General features: G+C 37.8%; 1 protein-coding gene across 1 annotated transcript in view; it reads right to left on the bottom strand.

The window, feature by feature from the left end:
• ERICH3 (glutamate rich 3) overlaps positions 1–19,567 on the bottom strand; it is a 114,540-nt gene that overhangs the window by 16,741 nt on the left and 78,232 nt on the right. Inside the window, exons 10-12 of the mRNA XM_065908058.1 lie at positions 17,967–18,268; positions 11,560–11,796; positions 1,248–1,691 (exon numbers count right to left, since the gene is read on the bottom strand). Coding sequence (XP_065764130.1) covers positions 1,248–1,691; positions 11,560–11,796; positions 17,967–18,268 — 983 coding nt within the window. The remainder of the gene's footprint in view (positions 1–1,247; positions 1,692–11,559; positions 11,797–17,966; positions 18,269–19,567) is intronic.

Below are 19,567 nucleotides of genomic sequence, written 5' to 3'. Positions count from 1 at the left end.
CTTCAATCTCTCCCAGAATCAGGGTCTTTGCAAATGAAACCCTCTCTTACACATTTCTTACTGACCATGGTGCACGGCAGAAGGTCAATGATGATGGTTGAATGGAAAGATAACCATTTGACATCCTCAATTCCTAGATATGGGCCCCAGTGGTTTAATAGCAGTTTTTAAGTTTCTAAAAAAACTATAGTTATTAAAAGTATTCATAAGATTTAAAACATTGATGGATTTTAGGAATATTAAAATGTGACAACAAATTTTACCTTGGAGTCAAAAAGAAAGTCCACCATGTTGGTAGAGAAGACAGATGGAGAGATGGGAGAGATATAAGGCTCGGGGTGCTATGTGAGAGCCAAATATCCACAGGACACAGCTCAGTCCTTTAACTGTCCTCCTAGAGTTGAAAAAAGTATCAGACCTTCCACTGCCTATGGTATCAGGGCCTGACCATCCTGGGACACGTCTTAGGACTTTCAATGTCACACTGAACTTCCTATACACCCAGGAAACCCCTGGATCAGAAAGTTACTCGGCTTCACACAACTCAAAATGAAGTTTGCAGATTTCTATGAAATCTTTAAATTTTCTTTTAACTCTAAATTCCTACTGCACAGATGCAATAGATGTTCAGAAACTTGAGCCACTCTCCCTAAATTCACATCCTAGGAATCTTTCTTATTATCTATATGATCCTTGACATCTTACTTAACCTCTCCAAACCACAATTTTGTCATCTGTTAAAAAAAGAGACAATGACAAGAGAGCCTAACTTATGGGCATATTGGATTATTGTGAGGATTAGGCGAGTTTCTATATGTAAGTACTTAGTAGTATTACATAGGAAGCATCTATCAGTGTTAGCTATATATACAGATGACTGCATACTTAGAAAAGAACAAATAGCATTGCTAATATTAAATAACCTCTAAGAAGCCACGCATACCCTTGCCTTCAGACATGTATTGTATTTTATTTGATTTTTGAGATAGAACTGCCATAGGAAGGTATTACAGAAAATAGGAGACAAGCTATATAAGAATTATCAAGTAATTTTTAAAATGCAGTAGAAGGAAAACAGCAAGCTGAACATACATGTATGGTTATGTGACATAGAGAGAAATAGGAAAAAATTGAATCCTTCTGGCATTATCACAACAGTATTTCCCAAGCTTTGGCAGAATGCAGTGATCAAGATCAGGTTCCATGCACAAGGGACAATAGCAGGTCAACTCAAAGGCCATACTTACCACCTTTATCCACCCTATGGGGACCTGCCTTTTTATCCTTCACCTTAGCAGTGCTTTCTTCCCAAAGCTTACTCGTATTCTTTTCCTTTTCTTCCTCGGAAACATGTTTCCTGGACTTCTCAAATAAGCTCTCTGCAATCACTCCAGTTCTTTTCTCTGCTTCTTGTTCAAGAACATTCTCCAGATTTTCCTCTATCAGCAGAGGCTTGATCTCTACATCTGTTTCTATTATTTCTTGTTCTTCAATTTCTGGAGAATCCTCAGTTGGAAGGTGGGTTTTTCCTGGCTTATCACTTTCACTCAACTCTTGAGAAGATGAACTTCTGACACTTTCATTTGGACTGTTTTCAACGTGGGTCTCCTGGTCCCCCAGTGCAGATTCATCTTCACTAGAACTAGAATATGGGTGACTTCTGGATGAGGTTGATGAAACAGTTTTTCCATCTATGAAAAATAAAAATGATTATATCATTGTATTTTCATAAGGGGAAATTTAATAATTATTTTGGGAATTATGTTCATAACAATATTAACATTTTAAATATAGTAGATTTGATTCCCTTTTCCCATATATTCCACATACTTATCATGATAAAGAAAAATCTATGTAATCTGTGAGTCTATAAAAGTTTTTAATAGAAAGTCACATTTGAAAACAAATAGGATTTATTTTTTGAAAGCTATCTCATTGGAAAAACTATCTGTTTTGTTATAGAAGAAATGGAATAATCTTTTACTTGTTCAGCAGGAGCACTTATTTCATTATCATATTGGGTAGCCACAGTATTCTCTGTACATAAAGTTTACATTTTTATCTATTGCAACACACACCTTACTAGTATAGTCTGGTAGCAGAGTATGGTAAAAATATCCATCATTGCTGTTGTTCAGTTACTCAGGTGTATCCGACTCTTTGTGACCCCATGGACTGCAGCATTCCATGCTTCCCTATCCTTCACCATCTCCTGGAGTTTGCTCAGATTCATGTCCACCGAGTCAGTGATGCCATCCAACCATTTCATCCTCTGTCACCCCCTTCTCCTCCTGCCCTCAATCTTTCCCAGCATCAGTTATCCTTGTATTTGCATAATACCTAGATACTTGAAATAATGCTTGTGTGTGTGCGCGCGCACATGTGTGTGTATAGAAGGAAATGTTGTTTTTTTTCAGGTTCCCCAGAAGGAGATGCTGAGATGAGGATGCACAGGCAAGTGATGTATTAAGAATATGCTCCAGAAAAAGTTCTTCCAGTGTGGGGGAAGTAGGGAAGGGAAGGGAAGAAGTCAATCAAGGGAGCTATTTCAAGCAACATCTCAGCCTCAGCCCAAACTCAGGGAAAACTCTGAAGTCTAAATTATATTAGAAGTTTTCCTCCCTGGCAGACTCTGGGCTCTCACACTCTGCTCCAGTTAGACATGGCTACGAGCCACCCTGGGGGGACACAAACGCCTTGACACTTCCAAGCTCTTTGTGCCTGAGGGCGAAGCCAATCCAGTAGCCCAGGGCTGTCCTCTGAAGAAGACAGAGGATGCAGAGCTGAAAATGGGCACACAGAATGGGTAAAAGAGATTCTATATTTATGAAGTATGCTGATGCGATGCTACAGATACTCAGTCTAGAAACACCGCAGCCAAAAACGGTTTAGAATTTGCTACCTGCAAACACTTTAAAGTATCTCCAAGACAGTCACACACACACTGACTCTATAAGGAAGATGCGCTGCCTAAATGTCACGGCATACACTGCCGTGGGCCAGAAAAATACAAGCTTGCCTTTGGTTTTTTTTAACCAAATAGATCCATGTGATAATTGTTTTTTACAGGATACATTTTTTTTTTCCTAAATGAAAGAGCCCACACTTACAAGCTGCTTAGCTTTCTTGTTTTTCTCTTCTCTGTGTGCTCTGGACTCTTTTTTTCTGTTTATTTCTTTTCTGCTTGGCAGCTACCCAGATGGCTGTAGCAGCTGAGGCAGAGTTTAAGGGAAGAAATACCTGTCTTTACTCTCATCCTCTTTCCTCCAGCCCCAACGGCTCTCCATGACAAGGTTTAGCATTTTAAGTATACTCACTGCGACATATCAGAGTCTCCACAAAGATTTCAGAGATGCTACACAGCAGTAAAAAACAAACTCCAAAAAGCCTTTAAGCAACAGAACCCCTTAAGTACAATTCCATTTGTTCTTATCACTCAACTACCTTGGCAGGTACCAGATGACCACTGTTTCTCAAAGGAGTCACGTACTTCAGCGGCTCATTTTTTATCTCTGTTGTATAAGATCTAGATGTGCTGTTTCTCGGTGGGGAATGTACAGATCAAGGACAGACGTTCTCTATCTTATTTGTACCAGTTGAGAAACTTCAGGGACTATGATCTCCCCCTCTCTTCAGTGTCTCACATTTGTTTTTTTTTTTAAAAAGAAAAACAACTCCTGTTTGCTAGTGGTTTGATCAGTGGTTTTCATTAACTGCACAATTAGCTAGGACACAGTGTTATATTGATACTTGTTATACATCCAAAAATATCCATATCTACCATCTGAATGTTGACATGAAGATGCTCACTTTTGGCTCTGAGTGTTGTTCACATAATTTAAAAAATGAGAGCTCCTCTTTCTTTAGCAGCGTCTATTAATTGATTATTTTATTTCAAAGGCTGAAACGAGCTCTGGTTCAATTTTGAGTCAGTCCTTAAGAGAAGAAAGATCAGCAGAATGAACAGCGAGGCTATCTGACCTCCCTTATAAACTCATTTCAGTTTTCAAATTTCTCTCCAACCTCCTTGCATAATCTTGTTTCACTCTCATTTCTTATTTTCATCTTCATACAGATACTGGGGCAAGGCTTTGCCTACAAAAAAGCTCAAGATGCTTTAGGACCACAGAATGGGCTTTTCAACACTAATTTTATTTATTCTCTTAGAAATAAAGTTTTTATGTAAAAATTTTTATATAAAGGAAGTTTGAGAGCAGACATGTAAATTGTATATTTTTTTCATCAGGAGGGAAAAAATCTGTCTTGGAGGCATGTTAGGAGACAGCTTGTCTCCTACCTGGAGTAGGAAATGGCAACCCACTCCAGTATTCTTGCCTGGAAAATTCCGTGGACAGAGGAGCCTGGTGGGCTGCAGTCCATGGGGTTGCAAAGAGTCAGACACAATTGAGCAACTGAGCATGCACTGGCTCCTACCAAAATTCCATTAGTCTCTTTAACGCTCCTTTAGGTACTGATGCTAACAATTTACCCTTGCTCTCCATGGTAGGGACCTGATCTGCACCCATTCCCTAAGTCCTCTGCCAAAGCCATCATGTTTGGCGCCACAGCTCTACCTCCTAAAAAGGATCCCTAACTTTTCTCTCTCCACATTCAGTCAGACCCCAAATCCCTTCACTACCTTTTCTCTTTATGTGATCATAACTACTCAGTGGTAATAATGTCTTCTTTTATATCACCGTTTCACACAACACGAGAGTGACAGAAAACACTATGTTTTTCTGTAAGACAGCGCTAGGTGCTCCAGTCATAACTAAGCTACTCATGACCTAAGACTGGTTATGTGACTTCTCTGAGCCTCTGTTTTCTTGGCTGCGAATTCTACCTATTGTTCTCAATGAATAATTACAGAAATTACATGATAAAATTAATCTCACCAAATCAAATAATAATTTCTTTATGATTTTCAGTCTTCTTCCCCAATATCATACATGATAATCAGTTCAGTCGCTCAGTCGTGTCCGACTCTTTGAGACCCATGAACTGCAGCATGCCAGGCCTCCCTGTCCATCACAAACTCCCAGAGTCCACCCAAACCCATGTCCATCGAGTCAGTGATGCCATCCAACCATATCATCCTCTGTCATCCCCTTCTCCTCCTGCCCTCAATCTTTCCCAGAATCAGGGTCTTTTCAAATGAGATAGCTCTTAGCATCAGGTGGCCAAAGTATTGTAGTTTCAGCTTCAGCATCAGTCCTTCCAATGAACACCTAGGACTGATCTCCTTTAGGATGGACTGGTTGGATCTCCGTGCAGCCCAAGGGACTCTCAAGAGTCTTCTCCAACACCACAGTTCAAAAGCATCAATTTTTCAGCGCTCAGCTTTGTTTACAGTCCAACTCTCACATCCATACATGACCACTGGAAAAACCATAGCCTTGACCAGATGGACCTTTGTTAGCAAAGTAATTTCTCTGCTTTTTAATACACTATCTAGATTGGTCATAACGTTCCTTCCAAGGAGTAAGCGTCTTTTAATTTCATGGCTGCAGTCACCATCTGCAGTGATTTTGGAGCCCAAAAAAATAAAGTCTGACACTGTTTCCACTGTCTCCCCATCTATTTCCCATGAGGTGATGGGACCAGATGCCACGATCTTAGTTTTCTGAATGTTAGGCTTTAAGCCAATTTTTTCACTCTCCTCTTTCACATTCATCAGGAAGCTCTTTAGTTCTTCTTCACTTTCTGCCATAAGGGTGGTGTCATCTGCATATCTGAGGTTATTGATATTTCTCCCAGCAATCTTGATTCCAGCTTGTGCTTCCTCCAGCCCTGCGTTTCTCATGATGTACTCTGCATAGAAGTTAAATAAGCAGGTGACAATATACAGCCTTGACATACGCCTTTTCCTATTTGGAACCAGTCTATTGTTCCATGTCCAGTTCTAACTGTTGTTTCCTGACCTGCATATAGGTTTCTCAAGAGGCAGGTCACATGGTCTGGTATTCCCACCTCCTTCAGAATTTTCCACAGTTTATTGTGATCCACACAGTCAAAGACTTTGGCATAGTCAATAAAGCAGAAGTAGATGTTTTTCTGGAACTCTCTTGCTTTTTTGATGATCCAGCAAATGTTGGCAATTTGATCTCTGGTTCCTCTGCCTTTTCTAAAACCAGCTTGAACATCTGGAAGTTCACGGTTCACATTTTGCTGAAGCCTGGCTTGGAGAATTTGAGCATTACTTTACTAGCATGTGAGATAAGTGCAATTGTGTGGTAGTTTCAGCATTCTTTGGAATTGCCTTTCTTTGGGATTAGAATGGAAACACCTTTTCCAGTCCTGTGGCCACTGCTGAGTTTTACAAATTTGTTGGCATATTGAGTGCAGCACTTTCACAGCATCACCTTTTAGGATTTGAAATAGCTCAACTGGAATTCCATCACCTCCACCAGCTTTGTTCATAGTGATGTTTCGTAAGGCATGATAAGTACATTCTAATAAATTTCTTTCTTGTGATTTCACCCTGTGTATTATATTAGGAATAGTAGTCACAGTCACCATTTAATGAGGAAAATAAGACAAAACCTGATCATGATTATGCACCTACTCTACACCAAGCAATGAGGTAAGCACTTTACAAGCAACTCATTTAATCCCAAGGAATACTTATCTTCTTTTTCTTGACCTAGAATGTAAAAACTACAGAAGTTAAATAATACCCACTGTCTATTAGCTATAAAGGAACAATTTTTGTAAAATACTGCTTTTGTAATGAGGTGTTTCCACCCGAATTCAATCCCTGAGTCTGGAAGATCCCCTGGAGAAGGGAATGGCTACCCACTCCAGTATTCTCGCCTAGAGAATTCCATGTACAGAGGAGCCTGGTGGGCTACAGTCCATGGGGTTGCAAAGAGTTGGACATAACTGAGCAACTAACACTTTCACATTTTCAACAAAATGTTTGTCCTTAGTGTAAGGGAGAACATATGTCCTCCCTTGATAATGAAATGAGTTCATTATCAATTCATCAGTAAGATAAATATATACATTACTTGGTAAGGATAAATATCTAAAGTAAATTCAGATGTAGCAGGAGGAGAAGAAGCAAGCTTAAAAGTTCCTCCATATTTATCTTTAATTGGGTTTTCTAAACATTAATATGAATACTTAAAATACTGACAATATAATCAAATCATGTATCACATTGTGCTGCTTAAGTCTTTTTCAATTTATCCATTAATGTAGTCCATCAGCCATGCATTTCACAAGATTTTATTGAGTGTCTCAATAATGCCATTGCCATGTACAAGGCAGATTGAAAACTGTAGAGAAACACCTCATAGATAAGTAATTTATGGAACTAAAAGATGATGCTGCATTTAAGTATCCATCTGAAAGCCATGACTTCCTACTTCAGTGATCCAAAAGTGAAGATAAAATGAGGAATTCTTACAGTTAAGAAAAATTAAAATGTGACTAACCATGCAAGAAAATGCAGATTTCAAAATCTACATACAATCTTCCCCTAACTCTCTCCAGTCTAAGGATTACTGAAGTCCACAGAGTGTGGTTCAGAACATATACAATTTCAACATAGAAGGAGCATCATTCCCTCATATGCATCTCTTCAAGCCCATAGTCAGACCCAGAAAAGAGTGAGATATCCGAAGTACGTCAAGTAAAGAGAACATTTTTGTGACACTGAGATTTTTAAAGTAGTTAAGGCCGACTGCTTCAATAGAGTGAAAATAGCACAAGTAAGATATTATCTTTCTTACTAGAAAAAAATTGCTTTAATTCTTGCTTCTTTCTTTGTATTATGGGAACAGATTCCACCTCTCTCTCTCTTTCTCTCCCTGCACGTCCCCCCTGTTCTCTTTCTCATAAGTAGTTAGTTAGTCTTCACCTCTTACTCATAGGTACTCTCATCCAAACTGTCCACAAAAGTCTGTTCTCTGCAACATGACACTTTCCCCCTCAACCTTATAACATTTATCTATGACAATATATTTTCAAGTGGTGAATTAGCTCCCGGGGTTGTCAACACAAATGCAGAGAAAAGGAAGCTGTCATTCTTTTTAAACGAAGGGAAGTCTCACACATCATCTCAAAGTGGGGTCTTCTCTTAGTGGGTGCTCAGTCCCTGGCACTCCATCACTTGTGAGCTGCTCAGCGCAGGGTATTCATCAAGGCAGGCCGATGCAATTGTTCGCTGGCAGTTTCAATGGGGCCGACTTGTCACAGGAGTGACAGCCTGGGCAATTGTTTGCCCTCTGGGAACAGGTGCAGGCAGGTTCAAATGAAACACATCCAAACACTAACAGCAAGATTCTTAATCATGTCAATAAAAAGGATGTACCAGTGTCTAGGATGCAGTGGTCACAATATGCCTCTTAGACTTTTGAAGATGAAATGCTGTCTGGCTTTTCAATAGAGTGTACCAAGGAATATATTATGTCATTATCATTTTTAATACACATTTCTTGTTTGCCGGATGAAATCTCTAATTCTGATACTCTGCATGCTAAAAAACATGTTTTTGAATAACACAGGGTCAGGTTATCAAAATAATGGGATGGAAAATAAAAGTGCCGGGAGGTGGAAGAAAGAAATGGTAATAAGCAATGAGGTTTTTACTTCAGAATAATGGCAAAGTTTAAATGTAAATATCAAGAATGCAAAGGAGCTATTAAAAAGGATTGTTCAAAAATGTCATTACTGAAAGAAAAATAGTTAACCAGTTTAACTTGGGGCTTTTAAATGTCCCAACATTGTGGACTAGATTCTATATGTTCTGATAGCTTTCATTACATAACTATTTAAAATATTATGTATTCTATACCTACCTTATGCAGCTAACTCTATACAATGTTTTGAAAAAAATTCCAATAATAATCACATAGTGTAAATGTAACTAGATAGCATGGCACTGACAGAGGTATTCTAGGACTCTTGGTGTTAATCAAGTAATTCTTAATATTCACAAAATATCCTTTAGGAAATTGTCTCTGTGAGAAATAACAAAAATAACACAGTACTAGCTTTTGTAGTATAATTAATCTGTGCGTTATTAACTTGGGTGATTAATTTGAGAGGCAAAATTTAACACACATGAAACTGTAAGTGGAAAATGAATTATGCCATGATAGAGTTTCATAAAATAAAGAACTCAGTGAAGGCTGTGGAAGTAGGAGAGTTTCATGGAAGAGGAGAGCAATGAACTGGAAATGAGCAACAGGCCGGGGAGTGGATCAGTGGAAGAGAAAGGTAAATTTAGGTAAAATTAAAATGTTTCCATTTTATTTTCTTCTGTTTAAAAGCAAAACAAAACCCCAAAACAGAGGTTAAAAATAGAATAAGATGAAAAGCTCGAGATAAATGCCTCTAAAATATACATTCTTAAGGAAACAAAACCCTTTTATTAGAGGGATTTGCATTAATTTTAGATAAGTAGATGTTGACTGATTTGGAGAAATGCTACATTGTTTTTCTCAAAAATCCAGGCTCTGAATTTTGCATCTTGGCTCCACCACTTTCCAGCTGTGTGAGTTACTTAATCTCATTATTTCCAAGTTTCTTTACTTGTAAAATGGAGGCCAAAAGTACCTGCTTTTTAAAGAGTTGTTTGAGGTAAATCAGATAATTCATGTAAAATATTTAATACAAAGCTCGGTACAAAATAGAGTCTTATAAACAATACCTATAGGATACTTTCCTAAACTTGGGATTCCAGTTATTTAGATGCAAGCAGTATTCAACGTTAAAGCTTACCCATCATTGTCAGCTATTCAGTAATTACAGGTCTAAATGATTAAAGCTTTCCCTCCAAGTAAAATTCAAGTACTACATATATCTTTGTCTGCTTGAACATAAAAAAATTATTCTATCTTGGAAGAAATTCATTTGATCCCAGGAAGGAAGTTGATTACGCAATACAAAAATAATCTTCAGATGACCATATGTTGAAATAACGTATTGATTCTTTATAAAATCAATAGATGACAATTCCCCACGATCATTGAAGAGATAAAAAATTGAGTTCCTCTTTGTTTTGACTAGATCATATTTATACACAAACACATTTTCAATCTTTTTCCAGGTTCAAGTACAGTTTCTTTAAAATAGGATTCAGATGACATCACTTTTCCATAGAATTCTTTTAACTTTTTCTATATCATATAGGAATATAAATTAAATTCAACATTTACATTGAAGATGAGAAAAGAAACATATATTAGGCATGCCTAGAAATATAAAATGTCAAGTATTGAGAAACTTAAAAGGCCTAATTTAAGACTTTACTAAAAATTTTCAATGCCTGACTATTAATATACAGTAGCTCTTTCAAATATAATTTAAATGGCAGCAAATCTTTTCAAATGTACTGAGAGTTAAAGTCATTCTAGCTTTTCACATTGTGTTTTTCACGTGTTTTCACACTGTGTTTTTTCACATCGCTTCACTCTTTGCTTTGACTGTTAGAAAGTTCAGGGTTAAAGTTTTAACTCAAGGGTAGTCATGATCCCCTACACAGCTCCCAGCAAAATTATCTTCTCTTTTACTCTAAATAATTTCTGTTCTTTATTTTATTGCCCTGTGTATGTCTGCATGAAATTTTAGGATAGGTTTTCTTAAATTCTTTCTTGAAGAGAACAAGGTGACAAACTATTTGCTCTTGTGATTACTTCATTACTTAATTTACTCTTATTTTGTATAATTCAAATATATTCCTTGAATTCAAACTTTTGATATTTTTATACAGGAAAAAATTTGAGAGGTGAAAAATGGAGAAAATGGACAGCAACTCCAAACCTCATCAAAATGTGCCCTCATTTCTCTAGTCTAAAGCAAACTGCATAGACATACACACACTTAAATATAAGAGGCTATTATTATCACTGATAAAATGCTCAGAATGTACCAGGGAAGATATATCATTTATTTACTAAGACCCACATAGCCTTGGCCAAACATTTTCAAGGGACAAAGCCAGAAATGGGTTCCTTCTTTGGATATTATCTTAGTAACTTAACATGTTTTAAAAGATCTTAAAAATTCAAGATAATCCATAGATGATGAGGGTTTTTTATCTACCTGAAATATTATGTATTTTTCCTATGAAATTCAGAGTCATTTTAGGCTTGAATATTGTAAAGGGGAAATTTTATCAATCTTTCCAAAAACTGATATACCAGTATCTTATGTTCGAAGTAAAAAAAAAAATGAGCATAAATAAGGGAGAAATTTTCAACTTTCCTTTAATTGAATAGGAACCACTTTTCATTTTCCAAAGCCAAAAGAAATGGTCTATACGTGTGTGTACATAAGAGAACATTGAAAAAAATTTTTTAATGAGGTAACTTTCTAAGTAAACAGATGTGTCACTACAAATTTTACGTGACACCCTGCTGAAAATTTCCAGCAAGTTAAAGAGAAAGGATTCCACAATGGGTATCTAAGGAAATGGGTTGACCAGCCTCTTCTGGTAAGGGTACCACGTTCTAAACAGTCATAAAAGAGGATTATCTCATTAAATATCAGGGAAAGTAGCGAGTACACCTGCTAAACAGCCTATGTCACATGGTAAGCTAAACAACTTGCCTTGTTTATCATCTTCCAGTTCACTCTCTGAGCATCCATCACCCTCATCTTTCACATTGTCATCAGCATCTGGTGCCTTCCACAAAGAAGTTTCACTTTCCCTTTCAGGGTCTAAATGATCTTTTTCATCATCTGAGGGTGACTTTGACGTTTCATTCATTTGATCATCAGCCTGTCCTTCTTCATTAGCTTTCCCATCTTGTTTCTCCTCATCTGCTTCAAAATCTTCTTCGTATTCTGAGAAAAGAAAATTTCCACTATGAGAATGAAAATAGAATCCCTAATACCGAGCCCATTTCACTTTAATGAGGACTTTGACTCTATTATCCTCTGCTCTCTGGGCCTTTCTTCACTTATTTTTCACACAATTAGTGAACATGGAAAACTAATAGCAAATGATCAAAGATAGCAATCAGTTACATATACAAGAACACTAAAGAAATGAAGCTCCAAATGACCAGCCTGAAACCTAATAAAAGCTCATTTACAAATGGACATCATCATCTACAATTACCAAAATGGACAAGAGAAGAACTTGATAGAAAACAATACATTAGAAATAAATTAAAAATGAAGAGAACAGGATTATAATAATGAAAGTTAATTTGGAGATCCAGTGAGGTCATATTTTAGAGGAAGCATGTTCAAAATATTTGGATATCAAGTTAATGAATAGTGAAGTAGAAAAATTCAATTAATCAAGCCCAAAGGCCCTGAGAAGTAACACTATGAATAGTAAATTCTTTGAGAGCACCAAATGGACATCAAAAAGGCATTATGAAAGATTCTATACCTGGGCTAGAACTGAAATCATATTCATTATTCATTCCTACAATCAATAAAATAATTACATTCCAAGGATAACAGTTCTTATAAAATAGAATATTCCTGTCACAATCATGAATTTGCTTCATTCCCTATAGAAGTGTAACACATCTGCAGCAGGAAAAGGAATCTGTCACATCAGATAAACGCCATCTGTCCCTTGTGGTTATAATTTTTCACCTTTCATATTTAATTATTCCCCTTTTTCTTCCACCAAAAACTAAAAATCTTGAAGTGACAACATGCCAAAGATAGAGAGCAAAAGGATTTCATGCAGAACCAATTAAGCAAATAAACAATTATCTTTAAAATAAAGATTACAGGGAAAATAAAGGTTCCCCTTTTTCTGTGTTTTAGCTATTAGATAGTCTGTTTTCTTCTCCAGTGGTGGGGGCCTCTTGGGTAATTACTTGAGAGTGATCCACTCTGCCACAATGAGAGAAACTTAATTCAGAAATGCATGCCCTGTGCATATGTAGAAAGCTCTTTTAATGCAGAGAAGGTACGAGGGTCATGTTAGAAGAAAAATGAAATCAAAAACTGTAACAAAAAAGCAAACAAAGAGAACTCGTGAGAATATTTTCATGAAAGAGAGTTAATATGTATAAAGAGAAATGCAAATTATCAGTAGGACAAAATTATAAAATAAGCAAGGAGATGAAAAATTTAGTTTATATTGCATAATACAAACAGAAACTACTAGTAAAAACAAATATTTTGATTTCAGACCAGGTAAGAGGATAACTCTTCACTTGGTCCAGTAAGGTTCTCTTTATTGAGAACTTCCCATGTGGAAGAGGACAAAATTGCAAAAGACATTACACTAGCACAGTCCCTGCCTATCAACGGATCTACAATTTTTGTAGAGGAAATAAGACATAGATACACAAGAAATACTGTACTCATATTGGAATAGTTTTTATACTTGACCCTCAGTAAGTCTAGTTTTAACACTATTGGGTTTGATTGCTGTAGATTTTTATATAGGAGTCTGGATTATTAACATGAAATAATGTCAAATAAGTGGAATAGATGTCAAATTCAAGAGAGGAATGTCATTCAGAGATTGTGGAAGACTTCCTAGGGAATAGCTGAAGTTAGCCACAGAACACACACACATACAGAGAACCACATCAGAAACGTATTTGCTGTTGGTCATAGGATAAGCAGGGACAGATAGGACATGAATAAATTGCTTCAGTTTCATCAACTATTACAGAGTGGTGAAATATGAGGGTTTTGGAGTCACATTGTCATGTATTCAAGGACCAATTAAACACAGCTCTGTGACCTCAGTCAATTTGCTGAACATCTTTAAGTTTCAGTTTCTTCATTTATGGTATGAGTGGTACCTGCCTCACAAAACTGGGGCATATTAAAAGCAACAATGTTTAAAATGTGCTTAGTATAGTACCAAGGAAAGTAGGTACCTAACAAATATAGTTCTGTTGTTTTAGTTGCTAAGTTGTGTCTGATTCTTTTGTGACCCCATGGACTGGAGCCTGCCAGGCTCCTCTGTCCATGGGATATCCCAGGCAAAAATATTGGAGTGAGTTGTCATCTCCTTCTCCAGGGGATCTTGCCCACCCAGAGATCAAACCCTGGTCTCCTGTACCGTCAGGTGGGTTCTTTACCACTGAGTCAGCGAAGCCCAAATAAATATTAGAGATTAGTAGTAATTGTGATTGTTTGGGGAGTGGAGGGAGTTGGCAGTAGAGCAGGAGAAATCACACACAATATGTGCTATATTGACAGCAATACACTTTTTAAAATGAGAGAAGAACAGTGTCCATAATTAGGACACAATTGCAGTTATATTATTGAAGTAGAGGAAAAATCCCTGCATCCTGTTTGGCAGGAGCTTCAGTGCTTTCTCTCAAAGAGGAAAATCCAAGGCTGCCCCAGCTTTGTTCTATCATCACAGTTAAATACTAGTCTCCTATTAACCAGGAGCTCTGTATTAGCATCAGAGCTCAAAACAACTCCTTCATCTATCTACTCATGTTTTCAGTATGAATGAACTAGTGGCATGCTTTCTGGATCTCTTTTCATAATTTCTTCTGTCTCCCCATCTCATCTTTATTCCCCCAGAGAATGTAATTAGGTTGTTGTTTACCATCCCCACTAATGAGGAAGCAAGTCAGTGCAAGGTCAACATCAATCCAGCCGCAACTCTGCCTGGCTGACCTCCACACAGGCTTCTTGCTGCCCTGACCATCAGTGACTGTTTTACAGAGAGCTGAAGACTTTATCAGCTTTTTCTTCTTTCTTTTAAATGGAAATGGGCATTTAAAATCCATTAGAAAGATCTTGAGAAAAGCTGTATTACAGGCATAGTATGATACTCATAGCACCATTTTGGTTTAAGAAAAAAAGTACAGAAATTGAACACAGCCCAAATAAACATATCTATATGTCCTGAAATAGATGGGGAAAAATGGAAACAGTGACGGACGTTATTTTCTTGAGCTCCAAAATTAGTGCAGACAGTGACTGCACTATGAAATTAAAAGATGTTTGTTCCTTGGAAAAAAAGCTGTGACAAACCTAGACAGCATATTAAAAAAGCAGAGACATCACCTTGCCAACAAAGGTCCATAAAGTCAAAGCTATTGTTTTTCCAGTAGTCATGTATGGATGTGAGAGTTGGACCATAAAGAAGGCTGAGTTCTAAAGAATTAATGTTTTCTCACTGTGGTGCTGGAGGACTCTTGAGAGTCCCTTGGACTGCAAGGAGATCTAACCAGTCCATCCTAAAGGAAATCAGTCCTGAATATTTATTGGAGTCAACTTACTGGGTATTAAAGGTAGCAGAGTATGCCACCACACACTACGCCACTTGGGCATAAGGATTGTTTTGAGCTGAAGGCAACTGAGAAGTTGTAAATAGGAGAGCTCTCAGCCCTCATCCTATTTCCCTAAAAGCAAGGCATAAATTTTTCTCTTAATTAATTAATTTTTTTTAACTGTGCTGTGTCTTCCTTGCTGTGTGAGGGCTTTCCCTGGTCGCCGAGAGCAGGGGCTGCTCTCTAGTTGGGGTGCACAGACTTCTCACCGCAGTAGCATCTCATTGTAGAGCAAGGGCTGTAGAGTACACGGCTTCAGGAGTTGTGGTGCACGGGTTCAGCTGCCCCTGGTAGCATTTGGGATCTCCCTGGACCAGGGATCAAACCATGTATCCTACATTGGAAAGTGGCTTTCCACTGGACCACCAGGGAAGTCCCAGGACATAAATTTTTGAAGGTGTCTCCCCTTTCCTCTCTCCCAGGAAGGACTGAAGTTAATCATAGGAGGCAACTCTGATCCTTAACAGCCCAGAGATGGCCCCAGAGAAATCAACATAAACTTCACTAAAACTAGCCCTTACATAACGCTAGTTTCCACATAATATTTGCTTTCCCACAATTCGCTGTCCCTGGAAGCTCAAAGTCATTTTCCTTTGCCTTGTCACTTCTTGAAAAAAATGTACTATTCTTTCATTAGATGCCATATAAGCCCAAGTTCTAACCACCACTTTGAATTACCCAGCTTTGAGTGCCCCCATCCATATGCACGATGCACCTGCTAACAAACTTCTGTTTGTTTCTCCTTTTGAATTTCCTGTTGGTTTTATTTACATGGACACAGCTAATGAACCTAAGATGGATAGAGGGAAGGTTATTTTTCCTTTCCTACAGAATGAATCCTAGCTCTGCTACTTTCTCTCTGTATGCCTGAGTCTTATTTTCTTAAAATGGAGAGAGTAATAATATCTATTACATCAAAGGAAAGCTATGACAAACCTAGACAGTGTATTAAAAAGCAGAGACATCACTTTGCATCAAAGGTCCATATAGTCAAAGCTTTGGTTTTTCTCACACTCATGTACAGATATGAGAGTTAGACCATAAAGAAGGCTGAAATGTCTTAGAATTGATGCTTTTGAACTGTGGCACTGGAGAAGACTCTTGAGAGTTCCTTGGACAGGAAGGAAACCAAACCAGTCAATCCTAAAGTAAATCAACCATGAATATTTATTGGAAGGATTGATGCTGAAGTTGAAGCACCAATACTTTGGCTACCTGATGGAAAAGACCCTGATGTTGGGAAAGATGGAGGACAAGAGGAGACAAGGGTGACAGAAAATGAGATGGTTGGATGGCATCACTGACTCAATGGGCACAAGTTTGAGCAAATTCTGAGGGATAGTGAAGGACAGGAAAGCTTGGCATGCTGCAGTTAATGGGATTGCAAAGAGTTGGGTATGACTTAGTGACTGAACAACAGCAACAATATCAAAAGATGAGGATGTGTGTATATATATATATATATATATATATATATAAGGTAAGGAGATATATATACACACACACATGTGTGTGTATACGTTTAGAAGGGAAAGAAAGGAGGAGAAGGAGGCAGAGGAGGAGGATGGGGGAGGATGGAGGAAGAAGATGAAGAGTAAAGAGGAGAGGAGGAAAGGGGAGGGGAGAAGAGGGAAGGCAAAGGAAAAAAAAAAAAATCAAGAAATGCAGACAGGCTCCAGGACCCCAGGCCTATATTTTCAAATGTTTTCAGTTATGGAATATTCTTTCATTATACAATCATATAGGCTGTGCCTTCCTGACACCAAAGCATCAATTTCATCAGAGCAAATACATCAGTTCATTTCAGTTCAGTTCAGTCGCTCAGTTGTGTCCGACTCTTTGTGACCCCATGGACTGTAGCACACCAGACCACCCTGTCCATCTCCAACTCCCAGAATTTACTCAAACTCATGTCCATTGAGTTGGTGATGCCATCCAACCGTTTCATCCTCTGTCGTCCCCTTCTCCTCCTGCCTTCAATCTTTCCCAGCATCAGGGTCTTTTCAAATGAGTCAGTTCTTCGCATCAGGTGGCCAAAGTATTGGAGTTTCAGCTTCAGCATCAGTCCTTCCAATGAATATTCAGGACTAATTTCCTTTAGGATGGACTGGTTGGATCTCCTTGCCATTCAAGGGACTCTCAAGAGTCTTCTCCAACACCACAGTTCAAATACATCAGTTCAATACACAGTTCAAATACATCAGATACTGAAAAAAATAGGTGAAATTCTGGTGACGTGAACGGTGCCTCTGCCCACACAGATACACTCTTCCCTGCCTCCCCTACAAGCACCTCCAACCTCCTGGAATTAGGCAGCCCTCCTCTAAGACAACTCACACAGAGAGAAAGTGAAAGTCACTCAGTCGTGTCTGACTCTTTGCGACCCCATGGACTGTACAGTCCTTGGAATTCTTCAGGCCAGAATACTGGAGTGGGTAGCCTTTCCCTTCTCCAGGGGATCTTCCCAACCCAAGGATAGAGCCCAGGTCTCTCACATTACAGGCGGATTCTTTACCAGCTGAGCCCAACTCAACAAGGGGAGCCCAACTCACATCAAACTCCTCGCAAAACAGTGGAGGAAGGTGATCAGGGTGAATCCTCCTTGCCACAGAGTTGCCTGAGGATCAAAACTGAGTAACAACATTTAATGGATAGTTTTGCAAATTTTCATAATTATATTCTAAAGACTTCAACAAAACAACAGCAACAACAAAAGAAAACAGTGTCATGCATTACCATATTTAAATATGTTTCCTTGGTCATCTTCCCAGACATCTTGCCCTGGTTTTTCTTTACATTCCATTTCTTCGACAGCAGTTCTCACTTCACTGAGCCCTGCATGTAGCTCTTGAGCTGAAAAAACGACTGAAGCTGAGGCTTTGCTCCCTTCCATATCTCTCCTTCTTGGTATCAGGTACTCTCTATCCTTCCTCAGTTTCCCCTCACCCTTCTTCTGTCCCTCTTTTTTCTCAGTGTTCTTTTCTTTCCTGGGTTTTGGAGAAGTTGTTTTTTTGTCAAGGCCCATTGCAATGATGCACCTAGGAAAAAACATTAACATAAAGCGTGATTAATCTTTATACACAGCAGAAACGCAAAGATCTTTAAACTACTTCTCTTACCCCAGGAAGAAATGTTATAAGAAACATATTTATCATAGTGCACATAGTTAATCACAAATTAACTACTTTTTTCTTATTAATATAACAATCTTATAAGTAAACACAAAAAAAACCTTAGTTTTACCTATAATAATAAACAAGAAAAGGAAGCAACTTAGTAACTATGAATTATAGTCTCAAACTAAACTTTGTGCCTTAAAGTATTTTTTTGGCTCTAGAACAGAGTCAAGTAGAGAGAGAGAGAGATAGATATTTAAGTCTTTAGAATTATGTGGTAAATGGACATTCAGGTTTATCAGTAAAAGGAAGCTAAGATAAAAGTTATCAGAAGATGTTATTCAGTCTTTGATAATTTATTATTCCAACATCACAATAAAAAAAAGACTTACCTATAAGGTTGAATCTAAATAAATGATTTATTTTTTTTTAAGAAAAGTATTTTTGCACCCTTTAAACAAATATTTCAGGAGGCTGAGTGCTTATTGTAATAGAACTGTCATTATTACTTTCAGAATGGTCTTTTAAAGCCTGTGGGTTTCCCTGGTGGCTCAGAAAATAAAGAATCTGCCCGCAAAGCAGGAGACCTGGGTCCTGATCCCTGGGTCAGGAAGATCCTCTGGAGAAGGGAATGGTAACCCACTCCAGTATTCTTGCCTAGAGAATTCCGTGGACAGAGGAACCTGGTAGGCTACAATCCATGGAGTTGCAAAGAGACACAACTGAGCAACTAACACATAACAACTTTGAAACCTGTACCACAATCTTCAGTTGATTTTTGTTGCCAATAAGTTTTTGTGCTTTGAAAATGGCAATAATCTCTAGAGGTTATATGGTCATTCAAATTCAAATCTGGTGAGCCAGCAGATGATATGAATGTATTAAGACATTAAAAAATATTTTAAAAAATCAGTTATAAAATTAGTTAAGATCAATAAATTCTTCTATAGTTTTTCATCCTGTTTCTCAAGATAATATCAAAATAGGAATTGTAATTATGATAACACCCATTAATAAATATGATGACTATGATAACAATAAAAGTATCAAGCGCTCCTTCTGTGCCAATCTCTTTGCGAGGGACTTTGTATACATGATCTTATAGGATACATTCCTCTACAGACAAGTTACTTAAGAATTATCATCACCACTTTACAAATGAGGAAACTGAGGCTTTAGGGGCTTTATATCATCACCTTACAAATGAGGAAACTGAGGCTT

The sequence above is a fragment of the Muntiacus reevesi genome, chromosome 1 (genome assembly GCF_963930625.1).
Source record: "Muntiacus reevesi chromosome 1, mMunRee1.1, whole genome shotgun sequence".
NCBI lineage: Eukaryota > Metazoa > Chordata > Mammalia > Artiodactyla > Cervidae > Muntiacus > Muntiacus reevesi.
This window is presented reverse-complemented; position numbering and strand designations above follow the sequence as displayed.